Genomic DNA, 16716 nt, shown 5'->3' with positions numbered 1-16716 from the left:
ACTCTTTCCACGTGACATAAATGGAGGGAAAAGTAAACAGGTTTTGTCTAGTACCTTAGGTATCACCTTGGCCACACAGGTATAGAGCACAAAGCAGGACTTTGGGGACCCTAATTCCAGGACTTAACTCTTGGCTGGCATTTCTGGACCTGCCCTGGGCCATAAGGAAGCTCACTCCCCTGAAGGGTGAGTCCCAGGCCAAACAACATTCACCACAAGCTGACTAAAGAACCTTGGGCCTTAAGAGAACATCAGCAGTAAGCTTGGCAGTAGTACTCCCTGTGAGCCAGTGGTGGTGGTGGCCAGAGGGTAAGTCCCCTCTGCCTCTGGGAAAGGAAGGAAAGAGTAGGAAGAACAGTGCCTTGACGTTTGAGTGCCAGCTCGGCCACAGTACAATATGTAGACTTCTAAGGTACTTTACCCCATCCCTTCTTCCTGAATGGTACCCCTGGACCCACCCAGGAAACTCTCCAGAACATTAGACTGAGCAAATATTTCTTGAGTAGTACCCCACAAGCACAGGCAACCAAACCAAAAACTGGCAAATAGGATCATATCAAGTAAAAAAGCTGGGCACAGCACAGGAAACAATCAACAAAGTGAAGTGACAACACACAGAATGGGAGAAAATATTTGCAAAGTACACATCTGACAAGGGATTAATCATCAAAATATTCAAGGACTTCAAACAACTCTGTACGAAAAAATCAATAGTTCAATTTAAAAATGGGCAAAAAATCTGAATAGACGTTTCTTGAAAGAAGACGTACAAATAGCAAACAGTCACATGAAAAGGGGCTCAACATCACTGATCATCAGGGAATGCAAATCAAAACTGCAATGAGATATCATCTCACCCCAATTAAAATGACTTTTATCCAAAAAATAGAAAAATAAATGCTAGCAAGGATATGGAGAAAAGGTAACCCTCATACACTGTTGGTAGGAGTGTAAATTAGTACAACCACAAAAAAGAACAGTTCGGAGGCTCCTCAAAAAACTCTAAATAGAGATACCATAAGATCCAGCAATCCCACGGCTCAGTACATACCCAAAGAAAGGAGTTCAGTGTATTAAAGAGATATCTGCACTCTCATGTTTATTGTAACACTATTCACAATAGCCAAGAACTGGAAGCAACCCAAGGGTCCATCAACAGATGAATGGATAAAGAAAATGTGCTACATATACACAATGGACTACTATTTAGCCATAAAAAATGAGATCCAGTCATTTACAACAACATAGATTTAACTGGAGGTCATTATGTTAAGTGAAATAAGCCAGACACAGAAAGACAAACATTACATTTCTCACTTATTCGTGTGATCTAAAAATTTAAACAATTGAAACCACAAAGAGAGAGAATAGAAGGATAGCTACTAGAGGCTAGGAAGAGTACTTGGGTGTGGGGAAGAATGGGGAGTTTAATGGGTGCAAAAATGTAGTCAGAAAGAATAAATAAGACTATTTACTATCACAACAAAGTGACCAGATAGTAAAAAATAATCTAATTGTACATTTTAAAATAACTAAAAGACTGTAACTGGATTATCTGTAACACAGGGATAAATGCTTGAGGTGATGGCTACCTCATTTATCTTGATGTGATTATTACTCATTGCATGCCTGTATCAAAATATCTCATGTAACCCTTAAATATATACACATACTATATACCCATAAAAATTAAATATAAGGAAGTTCTTCAAAAAGTCAGGAAACAATAAAAGAGAGAATCTTGGAGTACCAGAAAGAAAAAAATAGAGCAGGCTGGGCATGGTGGCTCACACCTGTAATCCCAGCACTTTGGGAGGCCAAGGTGGGAGGATTGCTTGAGGCCACAAGTTTGAGACCAGCCTGCACAACATAGTGAGACCCCACCTCTGCAAAAAAATTAAAAGTGCGTGGTGGCATGTGCCTATAATCTCAGCTACTCAAGAGGCTGAGGCAGGAGAATTGTTTGAACCGAGGAGGCAGAGGTTGCAGTGAGCTGAGATCACACCATTGCACTCCAGCCTGAGTGACAGAGCAAGACTCCATCTTAAAAAAAAAAAAAAAAAAAAAAAAAGAAAGAAAGAAAGAAAAGAAAAGAAAGTGAAAAAAAAATTAGCCAGGCTTAGTGGCATATGCTTGTAGTCCAAGCAACTTGGGGGGCTGAGGTGGGAGGACTGCTTGAGCCCAGAAGGTTGAGATTGCAGTGAGCCATGGTGAAACCACTGAACTCCAACCTGGGCAACAGAGCAAGACCCTGCCTCAAAAAAGAGAAAGGAGGGAAGGGAGAAAGGGAGGAAGGAAGGGCAAGGGGGAGGGGGAATGGAAATAGCAAAAGACTAGCTACATACATTCAGCTATATTTTTTCTTATAAGTTTTATAAATCATATTTGATGATGAAAACAAGAATCATAAACCCTTAGATACTCAAGACAATAATATTTAAAAGTAGGAAAAGAAAAAAAGACTCAAATGGAAATGAAGCTTCTACACTTCACTTAAAGTGACAAAATGTATGTATCCCAGAACTTAAAGTAAAATAAAAAAAACTTTAACATAGTGACAAAATGTTTATACTACTAGCATATAATATCACGTATGCATATTGAAATACCTAGAGAAACCACTACAATAACTATGCAAAGAGATACATACAAAACGGTAAAAATAAACCAAGATGCAATCATAAAATAACCTTCAATTAACCTACAGGAATGCAAAAAATGAGACACAGAAGTATGAGAAACAAAAAGAACAATGAAAAAACAAAAAATAAGCAGACACATTACAGCATATACAAATTAACTTCAATATAAATAGTCTAGACACAACAATCAAAACACAGGGGTTAAAAATATGGGGAAGGGAACCATTGCCCAACTATATGCTGCTGCTTAGAAGAAACTCAGTTTAAATTCAAGGCCATAGTAGGGTGAAAGTAAATGAATAGGAAAAAAAACATAGTTATGTAAATTTTACTTAGAAAAAAAGTGCAAAAAGCTACATTAATATCTAATAGAGGTTTCAGTGCAAGAAAATCACCATGCACAAAGAGGGATATTATACATAATAAAAGGATCAATCTACCAGAAAAGAATAATGATCATAAATAGGTCCAAAATAAACCTGTGGAAATTAACACACTTATAAATAATCAAGGAGTCAAAGAAAAAGTTTTCTAAAAAATATTTGATTGGGAGGTCGAGGCGGATGGATCACGAGGTCAAGAGATCGAGACCATCCTGGTCAACATGGTGAAACCCCGTCTCTACTAAAAATACAAAAATTAGCTGGGCATGGTGGCGCATGCCTGTAGTCCCAGCTACTCGGGAGGCTGAAGCAGGAGAATTGCTTGAACCCAGGAGGCAGAGGTTGCGGTGAGCAGAGATCAGGCCATTGCACTCCAGTCTGGGTAGCAAGAGCGAAACTCCATCTCAAAAAAAACATTTTTTTGAATACATAGAACTGGGTCCAAATAAAAATACAACATATAAAAATTTGTAGGACACAGCTAAAGCAGTGCTGAGGGTCATATATAATATTATGTGCTTACATTAGAAATGACAAATTGTCTCTAATTCATTATCTAATTTCCAATCTCAAAAACTAGAATGAGAATATTAATTCTAATCAAGCAGAAGAAAAGAAATAATAGAGAGCAGCAATCAGTGGAATTTAAAATAAAATGATAGGAAAGTCAATGATAGAAAGCTGGTTCTTTGAAAAAAATCAATGAAGTTGATAAACCACTAGCAATATTTTAAAAAAGAACAAGATACACACATGTTTGACATCAGAAATGAAAAAAGAGGATATCACTACAGATGCTGCAGTTATTTAAAAATAATAAGAACAAATTTCTAACAACTCTACAATCATAAATTTGACAACTTAGAATTGGAAGAATTCCATGGAAATTAGAAACTACAATAACTCAACCAACATAATAACACAGCCAGTATGAACAGCTCTATAAGCAACAAAAAACTAAATTCAAAATTTAAAACATTCTGAAAGAAAATTCTACAGTCCAGACAGTTCCACTAGAGAATTATATCATTTAAATAATTGCCATTAATATTAAAGAAGCTCTTCTAGAATATAGAAGAGGGAGCATTTCCAAATTCATTTTGTGAAGATGATACTACCCTGATAGCAAAACCATGCAATGACAATACAGAAAAAACAAACCGATCAATCAATCAATCAGTCAAACTATAAGCCAATATCACCAATAAACTGGGACACAATAATCCTTAATAAAACATGAGCAAATCAAATTTCAGAATATATAAAAAGAATGATACATGATGACTAAAAGGGATTTATTTTAGTATACAAGGGCAAGACTGATTCAACATTAAGAAATTAATCAATGTAATCCACCATATCAATAAGTTATGGAAACAAAATATGATCATGTAAATTCACACAGAAAATGCATCTGACAAAATTTAACACTTCTTTCTAAAAGAAAACTCTTAGCAATTTAGAATAGATGGGAATTACTTCAACTTGATAAAGGCCATCAAAAAATACTGACAGCTAAAATCATACTTAATGGTGAAAGACTGAATGATTCCCCTAATATTGGAAGAAAGAAAAGGATGTTTCACTGCTTTCCTTTTCTTTTTCTTTTTTTTTCTTTGAGACAGAGTCTCACTGTTGCCCAGGCTGATGTGCATTGGCATGATTTCAGTTCACTGCAACTGCCGCCTGCCAGGCTCAGGTGATTCTCATGTCTCAGCCTCCCAAGTAGCTGAGATTACAGGTGTGAGCTGCCACACCCAGCTAATTTTTGTATTTTTAGTAGTGACTGGGTTTCACCATGTTGGCCAGGCTGGTCTTGAACCCCTGGCCTCAAGTGATCTGCCTGCCTTGGCCTCCTGAAGTGCTGGGATTACAGATGTGAGCCGCCAAGCCCAGATTCACCACTCTACTCAACATAGTACTGAAAGCTCTAGCCATGGAAATAAAGCAAGACTAAAAAGTAAAAAGCATATATTTTGGAATGGGAAAAAACACACAAACTATCCCTGTCTCCAAATAACATGATTATCTACATATAAGATGGCAAGGAATCTAAAAAAGCATACAAAAACCTCCTAAAAAGGGAGTTCAGCAAGGTCAGAGGATACAATGTCAACAAACAAAAATCAATCACTTCTCTGTATATAGCAACAAGGAATAAAATTTAAAACACAATATCATTTGCAATCACTCCAAAGAAAATGAAATAGTTATACACTTAACAACACATGTAGAGAATCTCTGTGCTGAAAATTACAAAATGCTGATAAAAGAAATCAAAGAAGACCTAAATAAATGGAAAGACATAGCACATTCATATTTTAGAGACTTACCATAGTAAAGATGTTAATTTTCCTCAAATTGATCTATAAGCTAAGCTCAATTATTCTCAAAATTCCAGCAAGATTTTTGGTTTTCTTTCTTTCTTTCTTTTTCTTTCTTTCTTTTTTTTACAGACTCAGAAAGAAAGATTATTCTAAAACTTATATGGAAAGATAGAGATATTTTGATAGCTAAACTAATGGTGACAAATAAGAATAACATAAGAGGAATTACTCTACATGATATTAAGGATTACTATATAGTCAAGGTAATTAGGGTAGCATGATGTTGGCAAACGTATTGATACGTGGATGAATGGGAAAAAATGCAGAACACAGAAATAGACCAATGCAGATTATATTGAACTGATTATTTTAAAGGGTACACAATACAATGGAGGAAAATAGCTTTTTTCAATCAATTCAGTTAGGGCAATTGAACACATATAGGCAATAATTAGAACCTCAATGTAAACCACATTTCATACAAAAATTAACTCAAAATATACCATAAACTTAAATATAAAACTTAAAAGTTAAAAATAGGAGAAAAATTTCAACCATTATGATCAAGGGTTAGGCAAAGAGTTCTTAGACCTAACACTAAAAGCAGTACCAATTAAAGGAAAATTGATAAGCTGGACATCATTGAACAGTTTTAAAAAAAACTATTTTGTTGGCTCACGCCTGTAATCACAGCACTTTGGGAGGCCAAGGCGGACGGATCACGAGGTCAAGAGATCAAGACCATCCTGGCCAACACGGTGAAACTTCGTCTCTACTAAAAATATAAAAAAATAGGCCGGGCGTGGTGGCACGTGCCTGTGGTCCCAGCTACTCAGGAGTCTGAGGCGGAAGAATCGCTTGAAACCAGGAGGCGGAGGTTGCAGTGAGCCAAGATTGTGCCACTGTACTCCAGCCTGGTGACAGAGCAAGACTCTGTCTCAAAAAAAAAAAAAAAAAAAACAAAACTCTTCTGTTCTACAAGATACCCTGTTAAGAGGACGAAAAGTCAAACATCAAACTAGGAGAACATATTTGCAAACCACATAACCATCAAAAGGCTTGTATCAGGAATATACAAAGAAATTGCAAAACTCAATAATAAAGAGCAATGTAATTAGTAAATGAGAAAAACACATTAACAGAGATTTCACTAGAGAGGGTACTCAGATGGCAAAGAAGCACCTGAAAATATGTTGTCAACATCATTAGTCATCAGGGAAATGCAAACTAAAACTATGGAGAGATTCATTACATATCTATCAAAATAGCTAAAATTTTTAAATAGTGATGAAAGCAAAAATATTGGCAAAGATATCATAAAATGTATCACTCTTTGAAATGTAAAATGGTACAGGCAGTCTGAAAAGCAATTTAAGATTTTCTATTAAACAAAACATATAATTACCATATGACCCTATAATTACACTCATGATCATTTATCCCAGAAAAAATAAAAACTTATGCTCACATAAAACTTGTACAAGAATATTAAAGCAGCTTATTTGTGATAGCTAAAAACTTGAATCTGTCCCTTTGTTCTTCAACAGGTCAATGGTTAAACAAATTGTGATATATTTATCATGGAATACTACTCAGCAATAAAAAGGAACAAAATATTGATACATTCAATAACTTGGTTGAATCTCCTGCAATATTTTGCTGCCAAAAATTGTGCTGCAAGAAGAAAACAGAAGACTGCATAGTGTGTGATTCAATGTATGTAATATATTTGTGATGACAAAAAATTTTAGAAATAGAAGATTATCAGTATCCACAGTTCAGGGATCATGGGTGTGAGGCAGAAGGGAAGTAGAGATAGTTGTAAGAAAGCCAGGAGGGATTTTTTTGTGGTATTGGAACTGTTCACTATCTTGACTCTGATGGTGGATACAAGAATCTACACAGGCGATAAAAAATGTGTAGAATGCACACACACACACACACACACACACACACACACCCTTCCTTCAACCCTGTCCATCACACCAAAAGAGGGGCAGTGCTCTCCTTATATTGCAACTGTGGTAAGAAATGGACTTCTGATGACAGAGGGCATATACTCTGGAAACAAGAAAAAAAAATCTGTTTTCAAGGACAGAGGCATCTTCAACCTGACTCTCCAAACGTAGCACAAACAAGCAAATTTGAGTGCCAGTCATAGATATGTCAAAGTGCAGAATGCATCAAAAACGGCCCTACTTAAATTGCAAAATGCAAATTAAATATTTATACTGGGTTAATAGCTTGTTTTTTTCCTACCACGTGTCAACTGTTTGATTCCTATGCAAAATGGGATGATGTGCTAAATCAGAACCTCTCGACAGCACAAAGAAACAAAATAATTGAGGATCTACATCTAGTTTATAGAAATGAAAAAGAAAGGATTTTTTTTCCCCTGAGACAGGGTCTCACTTTGTCACCCAGCCTGGAGTGCAGTCTCATGATCTCGGCTCACTGTAGCCTCGACCTCTTGGGTTAAAGTTATCCTCTTGCCTCAGCCCCACAAGTAGCTGAGACTACAGGCATGTGTCACCACTCCCAGCTATTTTTTTTTTAATAATTTTTGTAGAGGTGGGGTTTCATCATGTTGCCCAGGCTGGTCTCCAACTCCTGAGCTCAAGCCATCTGCCTACCTTGGCCTCCCCAAGTGCTAGGTGCTAGGATTACAGGCATGAGCCACCGCATCCAGCCTGAATAAAAGGGAATTTTTTAAAAGGTATATATCTAATATCATGTAATCAGCAGAAAATATTCCAGATTAACCCTGTAGGTGGTAGATAAATAGAGGCAAAAGAACAACACCTATGGAAATCCCATTTTGCTAGGGAAAACAAGGAGAATCATACATATACAGATATAAATAAAGAAACATTTTAAATTTTAACACTAACTTTGATAGGTAAATTTACAACGAACAGAAATATACTTTTGATTTTAAAAAACAACAAACACCCAGGAGGCAGAGGTTGCAGTAAGCCAAGATCGTGCCACTGCACACCAGCCTGGAGACAGAAATAAAATAAAACAAAACAAAACAAAATAAAATAAAATAAAAACAACAAATGAATCATCATTTATCCTGGTCAAATCAATAATTTGTAACAAAGTTAATCTCCAAGTCAGTCATTTAGTTCTTTGTTATACTCATATCCATCCATATTTTTCAACCAGTCTCAGAAGAATAGCATTTTGATTTTTTTGATACCAAACATTTGCCTAATGTAAAATTTAGCGAAGTGAACCCGACAATACTTTAAAATTAAATTAAAATGTGAATATGTTTGCAAAAATCCAATTATTAATATATTCAATTGTTGAATGTTATTATAATAAAAATAACAGAGAATGAGGTTTTATTTCTTACAAACACTACAATTTTCTAAAAATGTGTCCCTTCAGTTCAACTGTAAGGAAACTATGTCACAAAAAAATACAGAATATTACATGACCCTCACTTTTATTTAAAGAGTATTCAAAGTGTCAGTAGGAACTATGAAGATTACATACCCAATTAGAGGAATTTCTGTTGATTTATTTCCTATTGAAATAAGTATTCGATCAGAAGTGTTTTCATCTTTATCCGGACGATATTCCACCGCAGCTACCATGTGAAGGCCAGAAGCAAGTTCTTTATCCAGACTGGTCAACAACAATTTGAACTTCAGTGGGAGAAAGAGAATCAAATTATACATATTAACTGCTTTAAAAAAAAAAAAAACAGGAGCAACTATAGTTAGGAGTGTTATATAATTATCAAAATATAGGCTGTATTCTTGCCCTAATGGCAAAGACTTTTTAATTTAATTTTTTTTTTTTTTTTTTTTTGAGACGAGTCTTGCTCTGTTGCTAGGCTGGAGTGCAGTGACACGATCTGGGCTCACTGCAACCTCTGACTCATGGGTTCAAGCAATTCTCCTGCCTCAGCTTCCCAAGTAGCTGGGACTACAGGTATGCGCCACCATACTCAGCCAATTTTTTGTATTTTCAGTAGAGACGGGGTTTCACCATGTTGGCCAGAATGGTCTCTATCTCTTGATCTCATGATCCGCCCACCTCAGCCTCCCAAAGTGCTGGGATTATAGGCATGAGCCACTGTACCTGGCCTTTTATTTTTAATTGACAAATAATAATTGTATATATTCATTGAGTACAATGTAATGTAGCAATACAGGTATACCTTGTGGAATGAGCAAATCAGGCTAATTAACATATCTATCACATAATTTATTTATTTGTACTGAGAACATTTAAAATCCATTCTTTTAGCAATTTTGAGATATTCAATACATTATTATTAACTATAGTCACCTTGCTGTGCAATAGATCAACAGAACTAATTTCTCCTGTTTAACTGAAACTCTGTACCCTTTGACCAACATTTGTCCTTTCTCTGCTCACCCCAACCCTCAGCCTCTGGTAACCACCATTCTACTCTCTACTTCTGCTAATCTGAATTTTTATGTTTCACATATAAGTGAGAGCATGTGGTATTTGTCTCATGTACCTAAAGGCAAAGACTTAATGCTCATGTTTATATCTATCCAATTCCAGATCTTTAAGATATGCTTTCAAGGGTACACAACTTGAGTCTGACAATGCAGGTAGCTAAGAAACACGTAAATGCTCACGGGCTACTTTAAACATATAAGATACTTACAGAACTAACGTGGCCTCTAGTCTAAGAAGCTTAAAATCTAAATACAGAAAAAAGGAAGAACAACCTAATAAAAATGTTGCTCAATCATATCCATACATAATATATACCAACATGCATATATATAGGTATATTTTATATACTTCATCCATGGCAATTTGAGCTTCATAACTTGGAGGAAATATAAAAGAATAATATAACAAAGAGGATAAAAATACTTCTGTTCTAGTAAGACATTTGCTAGATGCCAGGAAAAATATAAAGGGAGAAAAAAAGAGAAATAATGTCTGTTGTGCATTTATAATGTGTCAAGCATTTTACATCTATTATCTCATGTAAATACACTTCTACACTCCTGTAAGGCTGATATTAAAGGCTCTCAGTATATAGATGAGGGAACTGGGACATGTAAAGTATAATTAATGTCTCAAGTCACTCAGGAAGTGTAGACTCAAAAACACACATCTGTCTGACTCTAAATCATAAGCACTTCCTCCCCTTCAACTAGAAAGAGCCCCTCTCCTGAATATAAAATCTTTTTAAGGAAGCAAACTATATACCCCTTGAAAATTAAATACAGGGGGGATCGATCCAAGATGGCCCTTTAGGAACAGTTCAGGATTGCAGCTCCGAGTGCAAGCGCAGAGGGTGAGCATTTTTATTGCCCACAGACTAGGAAATTCCCAGGCAGAGGAGCCCCATGGGTCGCCAGCCAGGCTGCTTTGTCAGCGCCCCGGTGCAGCAGTTCTCCGTACAAAATACACTGGTCCGGGTGCCCTTTTGGCTGGCAATTGGAGCCACAGGAAGTCGTCCATTCGTCTGTTTAAAAAGGGGACTGAAAAGGGAACCAGGACAGTAGATTCCAGGGCAAAAAAAGTACCACGAATCACAGTGCCGCTCTTTAAGCCAGTGCAGTGAGTCGCCACACGGGAAAACACACAGGTCCCAGTGCCTCTTCAACAGGCGAATGGAACACCAACTTAAAAAAAAAAAAAAATGGACTCTGAGACAGGGAGCCAGGCGATCAGGCTCAGCTAGGCCCAACCCCACAAAAGAATAGCAATCAGAAACTCTCTGGATTGAGAGTTTCACAGCAAGCACAGCTGAACACAGGACAGTCCAGCTCTGTGGGGGAGGGGCGTCCACCATTACCGAGGCACTCCAAAACTACGGAGGTAGTCAGCCAATGCTGGGGCAGCCTGCCGTTGCCAAGGCAAACCGCCACTAAAGAGAGAGCCTGCCATAACAGAGGCGGCCACCATTGCTGAGGCAGTTCTAACTACACCCATATAAACAGGATTGCAGGGAAGTTCACTCAGCAGCTGGGCGGAGCCCACAACAGCTCAGCAAAGCCTCTACAGGCAGACAATGACTAGGCTGCCTCCTTGCTGGGCAAGGCAGCTGTGAAGGAAAAAAAAAGAAAGGAGCAGCACAACGGAAACTCATAAATAAAGCCCTAAATCCCTGGGACAGAGCACCTGGGAACAAAAAACGGTTTATGAGTTCTGCTGCAGCAGACCTAAACGTACCTGCCCAGCAGCTCTGAATGAACAACGGAGCTCACAGCTCAGCATTTGAGCTCCTGTAAAGAACAGACTGTCTCCTGAAGCAGCTCACTGACCCCTGTATATCCAAAGAGCCACCTCATACAGGAGAGATCAGACTGACACTTGGCGTGTATCCTTCTGGGACAAAGATAGCAGAAGAAGAAAACTGGTAACAACCCTTACTGTTCAGCAGCTGCTGCAGGTGAACCCCAGGCAAGCAGGGCCTGGAGTGAACCTCAGCAGACCTACAGCAGAGGGGCCAGACTGTCAGAAGGAAAACCAAGAAACAGAAATAGCCTCATCATCAACAAACAGAACGTCCACTCAGACACCCAATCCGAAAGCCAGCAACTACAAAGACGACAGGTGGATAAATCCATAAAGATGGGAAGAAACCAGCGCAAAAAGGATGCAAACACCCGAAACCAGAACACCTCTCCTCCTACAAGGGATCACAACTCCTCAACAGCAAGGGAACAAGGTTAGATGGAGAACGAGTGTGATGAAATGACAGAATCAGACTTCGGAAGGTGGATAGTAAGAAACGTCTGTGAACTAAAAGAACATCTTCTAACCCAATGCAAAGAAACTAAGAATCTTGAAAAAAGATTTAACGAAATGCTAATGAGAATGGACAAAATAGAACACAATATAAGTGAATTGATGGAGCTGAAAAACACAACACGAGAACTTCGCGAAGCATGTACAAGTTTCAACAGCCAAATTGACCAAGCAGAAGAAAGGATATCAGAGGTCGAAGATCAACTCAATGAAATAAAACGGGAAGGCAAGAATAGAGAAAAAAGGGTAAAAAGGAATGAACAAAGTCTCCAAGAAATGTGGGAATATGTGAAAAGACCTAATCTACGTTTGATAGGTGTACCCGAATGCGACAAAGAGAATGAATCCAAGCTGGAAAATACTCTTCAGGATATTATACAGGAAAACTTCCCCAACCTAGCAAGGCAGGCAAATATTCAAGTCCAGGAAATACAGAGAACACCACAAAGATATTCCTCAAGAACAGCAACTGCAAGCAACATAATCATCAGATTCACCAGGATTGAAATGAAGGAGAAAATACTAAGGGAAGCCAGAGAGAAAGGTCGGGTTACCCATAAAGGGAAGCCCATCAGACTCACAGCAGATCTCTCAGCAGAAACCCTACAAGCCAGAATAGAGTGGGGGCCCATATTCAACATCCTTAAAGAAAAGAACATTCAACCCAGAATCTCCTATCCAGCCAAACTAAGCTTCATAAGTGAAGGAAAAATAAAATCCTTTGGGAACAAGCAAGTACTCAGAGATTTCGTCACCACCAGGCCAGCTTTACAAGAGCTCCTGAAAGAGGCTCTACACATATAAAGGAACAACAAGTACCAGCTCAACTAAAGGGAAAACACCCAGCTAGCACCAAAATGGCAGTATCAAATTCACACATAACAATATTAACCCTAAATGTAAATGGACTAAATGCCCCAATCAAAAGACACAGACTGGCAAATTGGATAAAAAGCCAAAACCCATCGGTGTGCTGTATACAGGAAACCCTTCTCACATGCAAGAATACACAATGGCCCAAAATAAAGGGATGGAGGAAGATTTACCAAGCAAATGGAGAGCAAAAAAAAGCAGGAGTTGCAATTCTCATCTCTGATAAATTAGACTTTAAAGCAACAAGATCAAAAGAGACAAAGAAGTACATTACATAATGGTAAAAGTATCAATGCAAAAAGAAGAGCTAACGATCCTAAATATATACACACCCAATAGAGGAGCACTCAGATACATAAGGCAAGTTCTTAATGACTTACAAAGAGACTTAGACTCCCACACAATTACAGTGGGAGACTTTAACACCCCATTGTCAATATTAGACAGATCAACCAGACAGAAAATTAACGAGGATATCCAGGACTTGAACTCAGACCTGGAACAAGCAAACCTAATAGACATTTACAGAACTCTCCACTCCAAATCCATAGGATATACATTCTTCCCAGCACCACATCACACATACTCTAAAATTGACCACAAAATTGGGAGTAAATCACTCCTCAGCAAATGCAAAAGAACAGAAATCATAACAAACAGTCTCTCAGACCACAGTGCAATCAAGTTAGAACTCAGAATTCAAAAACTAACCCAGAACCGCACAGCTTCATGGAAACTGAACAACTTGCTCTTTAATGGTGACTGGATAAACAATGAAATGAAGACAGAAATAAAGATGTTCTTCGAAACCAACGAGAATGAAGACACAACTTACCAGAATCTCTGGGACACATTGAAAGCAGTCTCTAGAGGAAAATATATAGCAATAAGAGCCAACATGAGAAGCAAGGAGAGATCAAAAATTGTCACCCTATTATCAAAATTGAAAGAGCTAGAGGAACAAGATCAAAAAAACTCAAAACCTAGCAGAAGACAAGAAATAGCTAAGATCAGAGCAGAACTGAAGGAGATAGAGACACAAAAAACCCTTCAAAAAATCAATAAATCCAGGAGCTGGTTTTTTGAAAAGATCAACAAAATAGACAGACCACTAGCCAGATTAATAAAAAAGAAAAGAGAGAATAACCAAATTGATGCAATAAAAAATGATAAAGGGGATATCACCACAGACTCCACAGAAATTCCAACCATCATCACAGATTATTACAAACAACTCTATGCACATAAACTAGTAAACCTGGAAGAAATGGATAAATTCCTGGACACTTGTCTCCTCCCAAGCCTAAACCAGGAAGAAGCCAAAACCCTGAACAGACCCATAACAAGGTCTGAAGTTGAGGCAGCAATTAAGAGCTTACCACCCAAAAAAAGCCCAGGTCCAGACGGGTTCACAGCCAAATTCTACCAGACATACAAACAGGAGCTGGTACCATTCCTTCTGAAACTATTCCAAACAATACAAAAAGAGGGAATTCTTCCCAAATCATTTTATGAGACCAACATCATCCTATTCCAAAACCCGGCAGAGACTCAACAAGATAACAAAACTTCAGGCCAATATCCATGATGAACATAGACGCAAAAATCTTCAATAAAACACTGGCAAGCCGATTGCAACAGCACATCAAAAAGCTTATCCACCATGATCAAGTCGGCTTCATCCTGGGGATGCAAGGCTGGTTCAACATATGCAAGTCTATAAACATAATTCACCACATAAACAGAACCAAAGACAAAACCCACATGATGATCTCAATTGATGCAGAGAAGGCCTTTGACAAAATTCAACAGCCCTTTATGCTAAACACCCTCAATAAGCTAGGTATTGACGGAACTATCTCAAAATAATGAAAGTTATTTACAACAAACCAACAGCAAATATCATACTGAATGGGCAAAAACTGGAAGAATTCCCCTTGAAATCTGGCACTAGACAAGGATGCCCTCTCTCACCACTCCTATTCAATATAGTACTGGAAGTTCTAGCCAGAGCAATCAGGCAAGAAAAAGCAATAAAGAGTATTCAAATTGTCCCTATTTGCAGACGACATGACTGTATATCTAGAAGACCCCATCGTCTCAGCTCAAAATCTCCTGAAACTGATAAGCAATTTCAGCAAAGTCTCAGGATACAAAATCAATGTGCAAAAATCACATGCATTCCTATACACCAATAACAGGCTTAAAGAGAACCAAATCAACAACAAACTGCCATTCACAATTGCCACAAAGAGAATAAAATATCTAGGAATACAACTAACAAGGAACGTAAAGGACCTCTTCAAGGAGAACTACAAGGCACTGCTCAACGAAATAAGAGAGGACACAAACAGATGGAGAAACATTCCATGTTCATGGTTAGGAAGAATCAATATCATGAAAATGGCCATACTGCCCAAAGTAATTTACAGATTCAACGCTATCCCCATCGAGCTACCAATGACCTTCTTCACACAACTGGAAAAAAACACCTTAAACTTCATATGGAACCAACAGAGAGCCCGCATAGCCAAGTTAATTCTAAGCAAAAAGAACAAAGCGGGAGGCATCACACTACCGGACTTCAAACTATACTACAGGGCTACAGTAATCAAAACAGCATGGTACTGGTACCAAACAGAGATATAGACCAATGAAACAGAACAGAGGTCTCAGAGGCAACACAACATATCTACAACCATCTGATCTTTGACAAACCAGACAAAAACAAGCAATGGGGAAAGGATTCCCTGTTTAATAAATGGTGTTGGGAAAACTGGCTAGCCACGTGCAGAAAGCAGAAACTGGACCCCTTCCTGACACCTTACACTAAAATTAACACCAGAAGGATTAAAGACTTAAACATAAGACCTAACACCATAAAAACCCTAGAAGAAAATCTAGGCAAAACCATTCAGGACATAGGTGTAGGCAAGGACCTCATGACCAAAGCACCAAAAGCATTGACAACAAAAGCCAAAATAGACAAATGGGACCTAATCAAACTCCACAGCTTCTGCACAGCAAAAGAAACAATCATTAGAGTGAATCGGCAACCAACAGAATGGGAAAAAATTTTTGCCGTTTACTCATCTGACAAAGGGCTGATATCCAGAATTTACAAAGAAGTAAAAAAGATTTACAAGAAAAACACTAACAAGCCCATTCAAAAGTGGGCAAAGGATATGAACAGACACTTTACAAAAAAACACATACATAAGGCCAACAAACATATGAAAAAATGCTCATCATCACTGGTCATCAGAGAAATGCAAATCAAAACTACATTGAGATACCATCTCACACCAGTTAGAATGGCGATCATTAAAAAATCTAGAGACAACAGATGCTGGAGAGGATGTGGAGAAATAGGAACACTTTTGCACTGTTGATGGGAGTGTAAATTAGTTCAACCATTGTAGAAGACAGTGTGGCGATTCCTCAAGAACCTAGAAATAGAAATTCCATTTGACCCAGCAATCCCATTACTGGGTATATATCCAAAGGATTATAAATCATTCTACTATAAGGACACGTGCACACGAATGTTCATTGCAGCACTGTTTACAATAGCAAAGACTTGGAACCAACCCAAATGCCCATCGACGATAGAATGGATAAGGAAAATGTGGCACATATACACCATGGAATATTATGCAGCCATCAAAAATGATGAGTTTGGGTCCTTTGTAGGGACATGGATGAACCTGGAAACCATCATTCTCAGCA

The 16716-nt window shown here is 38.0% G+C and overlaps 1 protein-coding gene across 1 annotated transcript in view; it reads right to left on the bottom strand.

Annotated features, from left to right (window-relative positions):
• CFAP47 (cilia and flagella associated protein 47) overlaps positions 1–16716 on the bottom strand; it is a 443615-nt gene that overhangs the window by 423315 nt on the left and 3584 nt on the right. Inside the window, exon 2 of the mRNA XM_032286197.1 lies at positions 8860–9011. Within this exon, the coding sequence (XP_032142088.1) occupies positions 8860–9011 (152 nt within the window). The remainder of the gene's footprint in view (positions 1–8859; positions 9012–16716) is intronic.

This window comes from Sapajus apella, unplaced genomic scaffold, assembly GCF_009761245.1.
Source record: "Sapajus apella isolate SASKATOON/1434 unplaced genomic scaffold, GSC_monkey_1.0 scaffold17, whole genome shotgun sequence".
Taxonomy (NCBI): Eukaryota; Metazoa; Chordata; class Mammalia; order Primates; family Cebidae; genus Sapajus; species Sapajus apella.
The sequence above is the reverse complement of the archived record's forward strand: the minus strand, read 5'-3'. Positions and strand labels throughout refer to the sequence as shown.